The 15239-nt window shown below is 41.3% G+C and overlaps 1 protein-coding gene across 1 annotated transcript; it reads right to left on the bottom strand.

Annotated features, from left to right (window-relative positions):
- Positions 1–3324: 3324 nt before the first annotated feature.
- IFNG (interferon gamma) lies at positions 3325–6767 on the bottom strand. The gene is made up of 4 exons (XM_069849764.1): positions 6645–6767; positions 4691–4759; positions 4161–4340; positions 3325–3450 (listed from the first exon to the last, which is right to left on the bottom strand). The coding sequence occupies exons 1-4, from the start codon at positions 6765–6767 to the stop codon at positions 3325–3327; spliced, it is 498 nt and encodes a 165-aa protein (XP_069705865.1).
- Positions 6768–15239: the final 8472 nt, after the last annotated feature.

Below are 15239 nucleotides of genomic sequence, written 5' to 3'. Positions count from 1 at the left end.
TATCTTAGGCGACCTCTAGAAATAGGTTTCAAAGACTTACACTGGGTAGAGAATGTTCAGCCAGTATGAGAAAGCAGTTATTTGCATTCCTCTGAGTGGTTAGGTAATTATGGCAGCACTGGTGAATCTCTACAATGTCTGGAATCAGTTTTAAAAAAAAAAAACAATTGGAAATAAAGGTCCTTTGAAATGAAAAACAGAATGAAACAAAAACCAACCAAACTACCAAACTACTGAAATAAGAGTGTACAAATACATTTGCCAACAGTGCCAGCTGCTACTCCACCTCCCAGCTGATCATTCTCTCCCTACTACTCTGCTTCTGCTAACTAGCACTAGATTGAGAAGAACCTGGGAAATTATGCATCTGAGTAACAACCTCCCTCAGAACCCTTGCTATTTTGAGCCAGATTTAACTGAGTAACAGCAGGAATGCATGAGACAGCACAGAGTGTGGACACACACAACTAAGGCATGATGAATGGGTAAATGTTATTTCTTCTGGGCGCATAGCATTGGCTTTAATTGCTTTTCCGTGAACCCCCTTGGCAAGGTGTGGAAGGACTGTAAGCTTCTCAGTTTATAGTCTAATAAAGTAGCTTTGAACCTGTCCTGACTCTAACTCAATAAATATGGTATTAATTTAGTCAGACGTAGTGATGAGACTCACTGTTTCAGTGCCAATGGCTAATGAAACTTTAACCTTCTCAGCTAGGTCTTTTCCCTTCCCTTCCCTTCCCTTCCCTTCCCTTCCCTTCCCTTCCCTTCCCTTCCCTTCCCTTCCCTTCCCTTCCCTTCCCTTCCCTTCCCTTCCCTTCCCTTCCCTTCCCTTCCCTTCCCTTCCCTTCCCTTCCCTTCCCTTCCCTTCCCTTCCCTTCCCTTCCCTTCCCTTCCCTTCCCTTCCCTTCCCTTCCCTTCCCTTCCCTTCCCTTCCCTAACCTTCCCTTCCCTTCCCTTCCCTTCCCTAACCTTCCCTTCCCTAACCTTCCCTAACCTTCCCTTCCCTTCCCTTCCCTTCCCTTCCCTTCCCTTCCCTTCCCTTCCCTTCCCTTCCCTTCCCTTCCCTTCCCTTCCCTTCCCTTCCCTTCCCTTCCCTTCCCTTCCCTTCCCTTCCCTTCCCTTCCCTTCCCTTCCCTTCCCTTCCCTTCCCTTCCCTTCCCTTCCCTTCCCTTCCCTTCCCTTCCCTTCCCTTCCCTTCCCTTCCCTTCCCTTCCCTTCCCTTCCCTTCCCTTCCCTTCCCTTCCCTTCCCTAACCTTCCCTAACCTTCCCTTCCCTAACCTTCCCTAACCTTCCCTTCCCTAACCTTCCCTAACCTTCCCCTTTCCCTTTCCCTTTCCCTTTCCCTTTCCCTTTCCCTTTCCCTTTCCCTTTCCCTTTCCCTTTCCCTTTCCCTTTCCCTTTCCCTTTCCCTTTCCCTTTCCCTTTCCCTTTCCCTTTCCCTTCCCCTTCCCCTTCCCCTTCCCCTTCCCCTTCCCCTTTCTTTTCTTTTTGATTCTTTTTTTTTTTTAATTTTTAGCAGAAGCTGTAACAGGTGGCTTTGCTTCCCTGAGGGACATCTGTTCTCTTTCAAGTAATACCTCCTGAAACAGCATGTGATCAGAAGGACACATTGCCTATGTTGAATGCATATTGAGGCTTCTTGTCCTTAGACCTGGAATGGGAGAAATCCCACAGGGTTATTTTACTTGCATCTCACATGCGTGTGGATGTCTGTAATGAGTACGAACAAGATCAGCTGTTTCCTTTAAAATCAGTCCAGATCTCCAGGATCACTGAATCACTTTGTCACAACTGTAAAATGAGGATGTGAATGAAGGTGTCTTACACCAAGGGAGACACCTGGGAGTAGGAAGAACTGAGGCAATTACAACTAAACCTGTTGGACTTACTACAACTAAACTCTGGGCTTGGTGGGGTGCTGTTTGGGGAATTAGTTATTTGTGGAATTAGCTGAGGTACCATGCTGGCAGTAATCCCAAGGGAAGCCTGCCCCTTCCCAGTCACCCAACCAGTCTGCCCCGAGACAATTTTCTCAACAAATGCCTGGGGATCTGAAAATAGCTCGACCAACTCCTCTACTCAAACCCAAGTCCAAACCCCAGCCTCTGAGACTGGCCAAAGCCAGAGGAGCCCCAGGCCTCCAGCTTGTACTGCTCACTGAGAACCCAGCAGATGGGCTGAGCTCTATATCTCTGACTTGCAGAGAAATTTAAAAGTTTCTTTTGTTTTAAGTCAGAGTAACAACAAATTTCAAATTATCTAAGCCTATAATCAAAATTAAGATTTCTCATCCAGATACAAGCAGAGCTTAAGAAGCTTGGGAGTATAAGATTACTTCTGCCAGATTTCTTCAAAAACATTTTCCATTCCCAAATCTCAGACAGGCAGGAGGAAATGAAATATGCTTTTATATATGTCGACAGGGCTACTGTTTGTGATAATATAGAGCAAGATTAGCATTCTACTTTTCACAAAGATTCTGGTGAATAAGTATGCAAGCACACTTCATTTATTTGTTTGTTTGTTTATTATTTCATATCTAAATTTCAAAAGGTTTCCATCGAGAAATCCAAAGTTTTAAATAATATTCATGTAAAAAGATACAGTTCTTCAGATAAAAACTTCCATACTATCACCTCCAAATAAATAAAATTATATGAGACACATTGATGTGATTCAATACAAAAAAATACAGAACTTCAAAATCTGTGATTTGAAGTCAAGTCAGTGCAACAGAGTCAGTCACATTTCTTGAAGCTGCTAAGTAGCCTCGCCTCCTGGTAACAATAATTATCTGCAATGAATTACCAAACTCCTAATTCAGAAAAGTGCTGCAGCATTTGCATGTCTGTAAGCATGTCTGTCTGCTTGATTTGGATCTAGATCCACTCAGAGGTAAGCAGCCATGAATGTGTTTTCCCAAGTACAGAAACTTCCCCAAACTGCTGTTCGTATCCATGTCAAATAAATGAATGATGAGATTAATATTACAGTTACCTTTCTCAAGATAGCGCCAGATGGAAAGCTGGCTACCACATAATGTCATTTCAGGATTTCCATATGGAAACTGGCTAAACATTGCTTCATTCTGTATTTTTAGGTCAACAAACACGTAACAGACAGGATTTTAAGACAAAGTCGTTTCTTATACAATAGGAGGAGGTATAAATACTTTCATTGGTGTTTCTTTATAAATAATTATTAAAAATAATTAAATATTAATAAATAAAGGTATAAAAAACTTAATAAAAATACTAATGTAAAAAGTGTGCATCATAACAAAATTTGCACAATAACTCAGCACAAAAGGCTGTACGATATCACTAGCATTTGCACTTCCTCTGAAACTGGCTCCTTTTCCTCTTGAGAGAAGCTGGTGTCTCCACGAGTTTTTGTAAGACGCTAAACAGCTCATTCACAGCTTTACGTTGGATTTTCAAGTCAGTCATCTGTTTTAAGTAAGAAATAAACAGAATGGAGGTCATGCCAAGAGCTGTAATTATTTACTGATCACATCCTACAGGTTACAATGCTACCAGGATAAACCCGATGGAAACCTGCAGTTTCCAATTGCTCTACTACCTAATTTCTACAACAAAGAGCCACTTTGTCACAGATTTTTGTTTTCCACTTTCTGTGCTGCTTTGCAACATGTCACAGCCCAGCCATATGCTGTGAAATGGAGCTACATTGAAATTATCATGATGATGTATGATCTACCCATAGGCAACCAGCTCCAGTGGAGCATTGAGCGGTGACGTTGCAGAGGTCGGTGGCTTGTGCACTGCCACTCACTGGTGAGCCAAGTGCCTTCAAAGCCAGCAGAGGAGAGCCACAACCAGGCACAACTTCTTCCCCCCCACCCTGAACTTGTAAACCACAAGCGGCAATGTCAGCAGCAGTTCCAGTGGGCAGACAACGTGGTAGTGCTGCCAGCACCTCTGTGCCAGACTCCAGCAAGAGTCGGGGAGGGTGGTTACTGAGCTGACGCCCTACACCGCACACCCATAGCAGCCCCTGCAACTGGAAACTTCGCATTTTCCAGTGTATGGTGGGGTTTACCGGAGAGATTACTGAACAATTATTGTCTTCAGTCACACTCAAATCTCAACTGGAAAATATAGTGTCATGAGCCTTGGAGGCAGAGGAAGAGCCTTACCTGAAGCTTTGATAGGTCCATGAGGTCTTTCATCTTCTTTAAGCCATCAGGAAGGCTGTTTTTCAGAGTATAGAGCTCCTCAGATATGTGCCTGATGTGTGCTTTTGACTTGTCAGTGTTTTCAAGCATTTCCAAATACATGGAAACAATCTGGCTCAGGATGATCCTTTTTTCATTTCTCTGTTGAAACATACAATCAAAACCAAAGCTCCGTGAGTGCTCATCAGCAAGAAAATGAACAAGGAAAAGATGCAGCCTGTAGGGGTTCCACTGCCACTTCAATCAGGATGATGCAGCAGAACCTGCAACTCATGGACCTGGCTGTACCTCACTAGCAGTTCATGGTACTATATAAAGCACTTATGGGAAACATTTTCATAACTATTGTTTTCTCATTTCCATGCTACCAAAGTGACCTTTGCTCATGTTCATTCTACCTGAGCTGGTTACGCTAGCCCTGGGAGATGCTTTGTACCAAAAATGCCCCGCAATGTACCTGAGATGCTTTGTCATATCTAGTTCTGACTCACCTCTGTCCAGTTTATCAGCTTATCTGTAAAAACAGGTCCACCGTCAGCTACATCTGAATGACTTGAGTTCTGCAACAAAGAACAAATGTAACTTATACAAACAATACTCATCACAATGCAAATTTGTGTTCTGCATTCAAATGAACAGTAAAAAACAGAGACGTGATTTTTGTACCACTGGCCTATAGCTGTTACAGCCCTTTCACTTCTCAAAGCACCAAATCGCATTGGATGACTGCCTACTACCAGAAACAGTGTCAGTCTGCTTTTCAATGTCTTCTCTCACTGTAATTCATCTTAACAGAAACATTTAGCTCCATTTATTTTACTAAATGCTCCTTGGAATTTTTGGTATTGAGAGCTGAAAATTTAATTTCATAAGCATAGTGAATGGCTAGAAAATTGTCGCATCTGATCTCAGCGTCTTTTCTGGTAAGACAAAGTCCTCGAGTGTGTAGCCTGAACTTATCCAGTCTTAGTAAAATCTCACATGGAACAGAAAAAAATTAACTTTATTATAAAAATACAGTTTGTAGAACTGAAGAAGAGCCCAGTAGCCTGAAGTCGGGACTGGAGATACACAGAGGTAGGGGACTATTGAAAGCTCGCAGAGATGAAGTTTAACAAGCAGTTGTTAGCCACACACTGCGGCAGATTCTAGGAAACAAAGAGCAATACAATTCTCCTACCAATGGGAGGTAAATTGAATCATTTCCTCTTCTCTGTGTATGTGTCTTTTTTTTCTTTTTGTATACAACAGTCACTATTTCCCTTTTTATCTGCTTGGTAATTTAAATACAGCGAGTGCAAAGAGAAAAATTGTAAGCAGACAGAAACCTTGCAGGCTGATTGGCTCCTCATGCTGAGCACATCGCCAAACTTTGTTTTGCTCTTCTTCTGAGAGGTGGTGAGCACTTGTTGTAGACTGGAGTATTTAATGGGCAGGAAGCTCACAATGGCTCAAGACCTCTCTGACAGAGTTATAAATATTCAAGTGAGAATCTCTCTGATCTATAGTAATTACAATTTTAAGATATAATGCAAATTTCACAGTCAGTTTCCTAGTAATTTGTAAACAATGAAGTACCATTCTAGGCTTTTTGGTGTGACACTTCAGAGGGATTCTTTGACTACTAAATTTTACCTTTCATAGGCAAAAAACTCTGATGAAATAAGAGCTGGAAATGGAAGTTGGCTCTTGCCCTTGCTTTCAGAATAATAGGTTGAGAATATAAACTGTTAAACAGAAGTGATTCTATTGTAGATTTATTCCTATGACTAATCCCAGCTGAAGTCAGCTGTGGAGTACTTTAATGCCTCCTACGTGAAGACCAGTGAATAAACATTACAGCTTTCAAGTTATCCAAATTCTATCGGAAAAGAAGTAATATCACTTAACATTGCCATGCCAGATCATGGTCACAGATATAGAAGCAGAATGGTTGGAGGATGCAAAAGAATAAGTAGTAGGAACCATCGTTGGGGAACACAGTACTAATACTACTAATAAGTACCAGATGCATTTATTAAAGCAAAAGTTCTTTCTCCATTTTGGTTATACTGTTAACTAATACTAAATCCCCCAATAACATTAGTTATCTGAAACTAAACAAGTGTCAGCAAGTTGCATCTGAATAGAATTGAATAAAGATTCATTCAATCATCATAAATTGCATTAAGATTTCTTGTTATAAAACATTCTATCTAATCAAAGACTAAATGTAGCTGGGAGAAACTCTTGTGAAAGGAGAGTGCCCCTGAAACAAATGTGAATGGCTACATTATGATGATTATTGTAAGATTGAATCATGCTACTGAAAGAGATTAGCAAAACCAAATTGTCCATATTCTTGTTTAAAAAACTTCGTTTAGTGGTCACCCTCTATCAGTACACATTAGACTATATCTAAAGCACAAGCAGGAGAGAAGAAATGCAGTAGAACACTGTACTTACGAAGTCAGCTTTCAGTTGGTCTATATCATTTTGAAGTTGAGCAAGAATTAAGCTGTTTCCAAAATGTCCAAAATAAATCATGATGACAGACAGAACAAACAAGCTGCAAGTCTGGTAAGTCATTTTCTTGGTGGTGGCTCAGCTAAAATGCTCAGCTAAGTCTAGGAGATGGTAGTTCTAAAAGCAATGAGCTTCAACTTCTAATAGTTATATCTTCTATTAGAAGAAAGCAGACGACTGAACTTCATCTGCTTGTCAGTGGTATTTATACCTGGTCTTGAAATATTTTATTTCGTCATCACAGGCTGTGTATATTTAGACAAGATAGTGTTAGATAAGAACTCTTTGGTTTTGGCTAATAGAGGGAATCCCTCGAAAGCATCTTTCTTAAAGCATGGTCCTGGAAAATTTTTAGTGGCTCATCAATGGGTAACATTTACGTGGCATATTCACAAGTTGCTTTTACACGTGGTTGGGGAAAAGGGGGAAATTATGATACTGATTGAGGAGTACACATTGTGGCTCAAGCATATTGTTACAAGGCATCTGAAAAAAAAACCCCATACTATGTGTGGTTAGAGGGTCAGTATAACTGTCAACTCATTTCTGGTATTCTTCTAAAGTGACCATTGACATTGCCATGGCTTTCTTCAGAGTCACTTAGAGATCTAAATCTTCTCCCTGCTGGCGTCCTTCTGTGAAACACTATTTGCAGATTTTCTATAATCTAAAGTTCATTTCTGTTGCTTTCTCATTCTTCACTGACTAATTGGGAATAGATTCAGGGAGAATGAAGCTCCAGCATGGATACAATGATGCATTATACTAAATTCCTCCATGGCTGTCTACTTTTAGCAAGAGTGCCCAAGTATGTAGTACTCAAGACACTCATTTCTGCTTGGTAATTAAAGTTCCTTACCTGCCTATTCTTTTGCAGTTAGATGTGTAGAACATGAAAACAGAAAGACATGAATGAAAAAAAGCCCTCTTGAAGAAAACAGACCAGATGGTCACCAAGTGCAGACCACTGAAACAACTGTATTGAGGATATCTGGGGAAAAGGGTTGTGTAGAGGAATGGAATTCTGCTTTGATGGATTTCATGGGAAAGCAGTTTACTGGGAAGAGTCTTATGAAAAAATCTGAGTAATTTTAGGCTGTATTATGTAAGTGCAAGGTAAGCAGGAGCCTACGAAGAAAAGAAAGAAGGACCCTGAAGGGAAAAAGAAAACAGAAAAGACCAGGAAGATACTACATATTGGCTCAGTTCACACAGGCTGCAGTGGAGGATGTCTGCAGCCCATTAGAAAGAGATGAGAATCAAACTGTCCTCCAACACACACGATTTGAGATCTCCAGCACAGTACTGGATGTCTCTTTTAGTGTTGCTTGCAAAAAGCTGTCCCTTTCCCCAGAAGCATTTCCTATCTGAGCAAATGACCACTAACTCCATCAAGAGTTTCTCATCTGCAGCTTGAAAGAGGACCTCTGCCTACAGAATAGGTCTACGCTAGTACTAACATCACAAATGGAATTGCCACTCTGCAGAGACAAGAACTGAATTTCACCAGCAATTGCAGGCCCAAAAGCTGCATGCTAAAACTCTCTGGGATCAGCAGCGTGCACAGATGGCATAACTTGGTTGCTGGAAGTGTTAACATGGTGGTGAGGTGCTATTCAAGATTACTTCAAAGCAGAAAAGCAAAGTCATCATGCCTGCTCATGACAGAGGTGTTGGACAAGATGATCTTCAAAAGTCCCTTCCAACGCAAACCATTCTGATTCTGTGATTCTGTGTTAGAAATTAGACTCATAGAATCATAGAATCATGTAGGTTGTAAAATACCCTTGAGATTATTAAGTCCAACTGTTAGCTTAACACTACTAAATCCACAGCTTAACCATGTTTCTAAGTGCCAGATCTACACGTCTTTTATATACCTCCAGGAATAGTGACAAAATGAAGGTTCCACCAAGATTCAAAGTGGACGCATCGTTTTAAAGTGGACTCACCTACTGGTGACAATGAAACATCTGGGTTGCTTTGCAAGTAAAGCACAGTCAAATGCCATGTTGTGGCACAGCTAAATATAGTTTTATACACACAGGAAAACCAAGCATATTTTACAAGGTGGGAAGTGTTGGCTGAGGCACATGACTGCCCATAAGTCTATGGATCTTTGGCAAAGTGTTGAGAGGGAGATGTCAAGTGGTGGAAGGAAAATTATTCCTGTTACATATGGCACTCTTTATGCTGTCAGAAATATACAACTGGGTCCATTTTTGTCAATACAGGTCCTGGTTTGGGCAGTGCTGGAGAGTGGGCAATAAAGACATGCAAGTAAGGAGTTTGGCAGAGATTCTTTACTCAAACAGTTTAGTCTTCCTAACAAGTTGAGAACAAATCACAGCACAAATGAACACAACTAATTGCTGTGATTATCCAGCCAAGCAGAAGATGTAATTCTGGGACCTGAAAGATTAAGTCAGTGACATTGGCCTCTTCTGCAGAGAACTGTTCATCCAGAGTGACTGCACTGGCTTAGACTGCCTTGTTAATCTGTCAGACACGTATCTCATTTACAGCAGGCTGTACCTCTTAGGTGACTTCCCTTCAGTCTCCTATTACTGGATGGAAATGTCCTACTAAACATTCAAGAGAGCAGGAGGGTGAAATATCAGAAAGGATTTTTCCAACTCACTTTCTGTAGAGTAGCTTGAAGTTTTGGAGGCTTGTATGGCTAATTTTATCACTAGATCTCTTCACCTTTCAGAGGAGGCCACTGTCAAACATCCAATTTTGCTAGTAAGAAAATGGAAGCAAAGAGCAATGGGACAATTCGTGATCATTTAGCATCTAGAAAAGGCAAATCTAGAAAAACAGGAAAGGTGTCCTAGTCCCATTGTAGTCTTTTACTCACTAAGAAGTGCTATATCATAAATCAAGGAAAGCAAAGAACAAAGAAGAAAGCTATGATGTCTGGTTCTGTCACACTGTCTTCTGAGTGCAGGCCTGACTTCCAGCTACCCTCTTCTGCCTGTGGAGGCCAGATTCAGGCCTTCTACTCATCACCACATTTTTCTCATGCAAAAGGTTGAATTTTCTGCAGTAAATCGTCACCTAGTGGTAGGACAGAAAAATGTATTCTAATATAGAAATAAAGGATTCTTTTCCCAAATCCTTTACATTTGAATAAATGGCACCATGTTAATGTTGACATGCTCATATCCTGGTGTTCTATTCTATTGACACACACAATCACCTTTCTATAAATCACTTATAAACTAGGCATCAGTGTACAGGAGATGGTCAGAGGATGATGGTCCTGTGGCCCTCCCAGCCCTGTTCTGCTTCCCATTCCACCCAAAAGTGATGAAACAGATCACCATTGCCCAGCTTATGTCTTGTACCCCGAGAACTGTGAACAGTCTAGTTGCAAGGAAGGCTCAAATTCAGGTGGCTCATCTGTGCTGCCTTTTCTGAGCATCAACATGGTTACAATCATAGAATCACAGAACCACAGAATAACCAGGTTGGAAGAGACCCACCGGATCATCGAGTCCAACCATTCCTATCAAACATTAAACCATGCCCCTTAGCACCTCATCCACCTGTGCCTTAAACACCTCCAGGGAAGGTGAATCAACCACCTCCCTGGGCAGCCTCTGCCAGTGCCCAATGACCCTTGCTGTGAAGAATTTTTTCCTAATGTCCAGCCTAAACCTCCCCTGGCGGAGCTGGAGGCCATTCCCTCTTGTCCTGTCCCCTGTCACTTGGGAGAAGAGGCCAGCACCCTCCTCTCTACAACATCCTTTCAGGTAGTTATAGAGCACAATGAGGTCTCCCCTCAGCCTCCTCTTCTCCAGGCTAAACAACCCCAGCTCTCTCAGCCGCTCCTCATAAGGCCTGTTCTCCAGCCCCTTCACCAGCTTTGTTGCTCTTCTCTGGACTCGCTCCAGAGCCTCAACATCCTTCTTGTGGTGAGGGGCCCAGAACTGAACACAGGATTCGAGGAGCGGTCTCACCAGTGCCGAGTACAGAGGGAGAATCACCTCCCTGGACCTGCTGGTCACACCGTTTCTGATCCAAGCCAAGATGCCATTGGCCTTCTTGGCCACCTGGGCACACTGCTGGCTCATGTTCAGTCGCTGTCAACCAACACCCCCAGGTCCCTCTCCTCCAGGCAGCTTTCTAGACAGACTTCTCCTTGTCTGTAGCACTGCACAGGGATGTTGTGCCCCAAGTGAAGGACCCGGCATTTGGCCTTGTTAAACCTCATGCCATTGGACTCAGCCCAGTGGTCCAGCCTGTTCAGATCCCTCTGCACAGCCTCCCTACCCTCCAGCAGATCGACACTTCCACCCAGCTTAGTGTCGTCCGCAAACTTGCTAAGGGTGCACTCGATGCCTTCATCCAGGTCATTGATAAAGACGTTGAACAGGGCTGGACCCAGCACTGAGCCCTGGGGAACCCCACTTGTCACTGGCCTCTCTGGGCCCGGCCATCCAACCAGTTTTCCACCCAGGAGAGTGTGCGCCTGTCCAGGCCAGAGGCTGACAGTTTCCCAAGCAGAATGCTGTGAGAAACTGTGTCAAAGGCTTTACTGAAGTCCAGGAAGACCACATCCACAGCCTTTCCCTCATCCAGCAGCTGAGTCACTTTGTCATAGAAGGAGGTATCATAGAAGGAGGAATCAAAACAGGAGTTATCCTAAAAATATCTCCCTTTTGCCTGACAGAGACAAGGGTTTAAAAGCATCCAATTTGTTATTTGTGTTCCTCAGTAGGCATCTGTTGAGTGCCTGATGGGCGAGACTGAACATTCAGCACTAGTACAAGCTCTTTAACTGAGCAAAGTGCTAATCAAGCTGGAAGAGATGACAGAATAATATTGAAAATCTTGTGTCACACAGAATTGGAGTTGTCCTTCTCTGTGGCTCCAGAGTCACAGCTGGACTGTCATCTGTTCCAAACAGGGTAAGAAATGAAACTAAGGCATTTTTTTTCATTTTGCTGCCTGGAAGTCATCTGACTCTTCATGCAAAGCAGAGGTTTCACACCCTTCTGTTCATACAACAGCTTACAACAACTACCCAGTGATGTCCTTGCAAGGTCATGTCAGATTTCACTATGACCTCTGATTAATGGTTTTTCCTTTTCATTTCTTTGTTTTATGTGTGCTCCTTAGCATGCTGGCTGCGTGGTTAACAGGGAACTGCCCTTACCAGCCTAGTAGATCTCTGCCAGACTTTCATTTCTTTAAAACTCTGTAGCTTTCACTATTATTGCTGCCCAAGGAAAGCAGCTGAGGGTCGGAAAACCCTCTCTGAGTTGTCATTCTGACCTTATATCACACTTTGGCTCCCTTTCCTATGAAGCAGTAGAAATTCCTTCAGTTCATCCTGCACAATGTTGGGGGCGTTAAGGGGTTTAAGTGGTTAAAGTTTCCATATACATTGTACCAGTGGTATATAATTACGAAATAATGTTATTCGTGTTACCATTGTCTGCAAAGTAGATGTCTTGATAATCAGTCTTCGTGACTTTGCAAATGACCCTTATGAACACACTGTAAGACTAATATTTCCCCCTACCACAATAAAATCCCTGTCACTCTCCTACAGATATGGATAAGTTTCATTGGTGCTACACATCATGGAGGATGCAACTGTCTCCTCCTTGTGACCACCTTATCTCTGTGATTTAGAGGATGTTTTCAATGATCATTAGGGATAATGTTGCCACAAACCAGCTATTTTGTTTTATAAGAAAAAAATCTTGGGGCAGGAGTAAGTTCTGAAATTCTCAAAATGAACTCTTTTGACATTTTTTCTAAAGAAAATAATCTATCCTGTCCCTTCCAAGAAATTTTTGGAAATACTATTTTTTTGAAAGAACTGGAAAATCACTTTGTACCATCTGAAATATGACACAAGGAAGACCCTTTGGCATCCATCCACTGCTGTCTGCGTGTAATCAGCAACAGGAAAATGTATGATGTATTGTTGATCCTTCTTGCTACTCACAAAATTTAAGAAACACATTAGCAGATGAGTCTTCCCAAGAAAGGGAAGGAAGAAGAAACTAACATCTGGTGGTGTTCGTCAGCTAGAGATATAGTTGTCAAGATAGAAAATGAGCCGATAGGTACATTTTTAAGTGATTTAAGTTCCAAATCATTAATATCATGGTACTTTGACTGACACAAGACGTATGTTCCCAGCTTCCCTTCAGAATTGCAATTTGGCAACCCCATGCCAGATGGGAAAGAGTTTATAGGTTGGGAAAACCATTCCACTCAAAACACTAATGACTGCTTTCTGAACTAGTAAGAGGAAATAACTGCCCCCCTACAGTCTGAGTATTCATCCATCCTGTTAGTAAGAGATCAAGATTTTGTCTTGCCCAGAAAGGAGAGGATAGCTGTGAGTAGCTGTTCCAGGCTGGCCTTTCTCACACACTGTTGTGGACTTTTTTGGTTGCTCCTAACTACATAAACATCAGCTTTGTATTGCCCAGAGATTCCAGAAACAGCATAATATGAATATTCAGGACTTGCATCAAAATACTATTCTGGAGCCTCTGGAGATTGTATAAATATTTTACACAGAACAACTGTCCCCGTTAACAGCAGTTAATATCCCCATTTACAAAAATGAACATAATACTCTTTCCCTTCCCATTCCATGAAACACTGTTGAACTGATGTATATGAGGAATTCTAAGACTGGAAAGAGGGACCTCTAACACGTTTTCTCATCTGATTTTTCATGGACAACAATATGTAATGGAAACCAAAGGGTCCTTGTTTCTTTCTGTCATATCTCAGGCTGGTACAAACTGATTTTCCAGCTCTCGAAAAAAAAACAGTCCGCATATCTGAATGAAAAAGTAGCTATGAGCTACCAGAGGGAGCTAGCCATGAGAAAGGCGAGTGCAAACCTAAAATGCTATTTCTCTTGCAGTAAAGTATGGAAAATAATGACGGCATTGTAGAATACATGATGGACAAACACAGTGTACATTTTTACTCTATGCTTCTACAGTTTGTAGTCTTTTTGTCTTCAATGCCTGATTAAAATCTATTACACATAAAATAGAAGAAAATTCTAAATTTTATTCAATATTAGTTTAAGTCCATATCAATGAAAAAGCAGCACAACTGTTAGCATGGCAGCAGCCCAAAGTATGGCTGATGTTGCATAAAATGCCTCCTGTATAACCACAGAGTCTCTATGGGTTTTTCCACATGAAACTTTCATTTTCACCAGCTCCTCTTCATTATTCCAAGAAGAATAAAGCACTTACTCTTGAAAATTTTCTGGTTTCAGTATCATAATATCCTTTGGAGAATATTATTTGGTTTGAAGCATTATATCACAAATCTCACAGCACTTTTTCCATTTCAAAGCCTCAGCTTTTTGTCTTATGTGATTTCATGAATCTCAGGGTTTATTTCAGAGTTTTGGGGTTGGAAATTTTTCTAATCTTTTTTAAATCATCATGGTTGTAGTGAAAAGATTTAAAACAAGAATTTCTAAAGGAACAATTAGGCAAATAGGAAAAAATACAATATAAACCTAGTTGTTTCAAGATTCTTCCTAAAGGTCTTTGAAAAACTTCCCCTTAGGTTTTGTAGGCACTAGAGGTGCCTTCACCATTCATATTGTTGACTTTCAATCTTAACCAGGCAATGTTATCAATACAATGCTATCAGTACAACACTGATTTTACACAAGGCACTTCGTGCCTCGTTGAATGAAAAGCCCTCTCTAAAATAGAGATATATTTTATTAAAATAGTTCTCTCCAAAGTGATCTTCCAAGGTTTTCTTATTCTTCCCTAATAACTCTGCTCTATATAAGACCACCGCATTAGTATTGCCAAAATGTTTTCCTCCATTTGTTTTAAGGCAACATTTTAATTCACTTATGGAGAACTAATTTATTAAGAAAACAATTCCACAGTAATTTGGCCTGACTGTGTTCTGTAGTTTTGACTTTCTGCTGTTTCCTGTGAATATGTATGAATACGTCCACCTTTGCTGTGCATGAATAGATAGAAAAAATATCACATTTTGCTTACAGGGCTTTTCCCCAGTTCCCAGTAAATGAAAGCATGTTTTCCTCTATACATTAACTTCCCATGTAGAGACCTCTGGTATTTTCAGTCTGCTATTCAGTTTAATTTTCATAGGCTCAGATTTTCCTTCAAAAGAAGCCAAAAAGCCATCTGAACTTCTGCATCTAGGCATCTGTGATAATACCGCACAGCACCTTTCCAAAGGGATTGTGTTAGTTTTAAAGAGAGAAGACCAAAGGATGATAGACTTGGATGATCTCTCTGCTTCTGTGTGTGCTGGGTGCATCCTTTTAGGTACCTCCATTGACCTTGCCAGCATGCAACCTCCCGAAACTGCATGGACTCTGCTGAAATTCCATCATAGATTGTTAACACTGGAAATCATACCCACCACAAATCAATATTTTCCCTGCATTCTTAGTGCTGTGTCCATGTGATACTTTTCAGACTTTCAACATGTCTTTAGCCAGCCCCACTCATCTTCCTCCCATTATGTTTAAGGACTTTTCTCCAC

This window comes from Phaenicophaeus curvirostris, chromosome 1 (genome assembly GCF_032191515.1).
Source record: "Phaenicophaeus curvirostris isolate KB17595 chromosome 1, BPBGC_Pcur_1.0, whole genome shotgun sequence".
NCBI classification, from domain to species: domain Eukaryota; kingdom Metazoa; phylum Chordata; class Aves; order Cuculiformes; family Cuculidae; genus Phaenicophaeus; species Phaenicophaeus curvirostris.
Note: the sequence above shows the minus strand (reverse complement) of the source record. Positions and strands in the feature narration are given on the sequence as shown.

Excerpts from the sequence above, each read along its gene's own strand:
- IFNG (XM_069849764.1), bottom strand. The coding sequence starts at position 6,767 with ATGACTTACCAGACTTGCAGCTTGTTTGTTCTGTCTGTCATCATGATT. Across the intron at positions 4,341-4,690 it reads AGCTGATAAACTGGACAGAG|AGAAATGAAAAAAGGATCAT; the intron begins GTGAGTCAGAAC and ends ATGTTTCAACAG. Across the intron at positions 3,451-4,160 it reads TGGACCTATCAAAGCTTCAG|ATGACTGACTTGAAAATCCA; the intron begins GTAAGGCTCTTC and ends TACTTAAAACAG.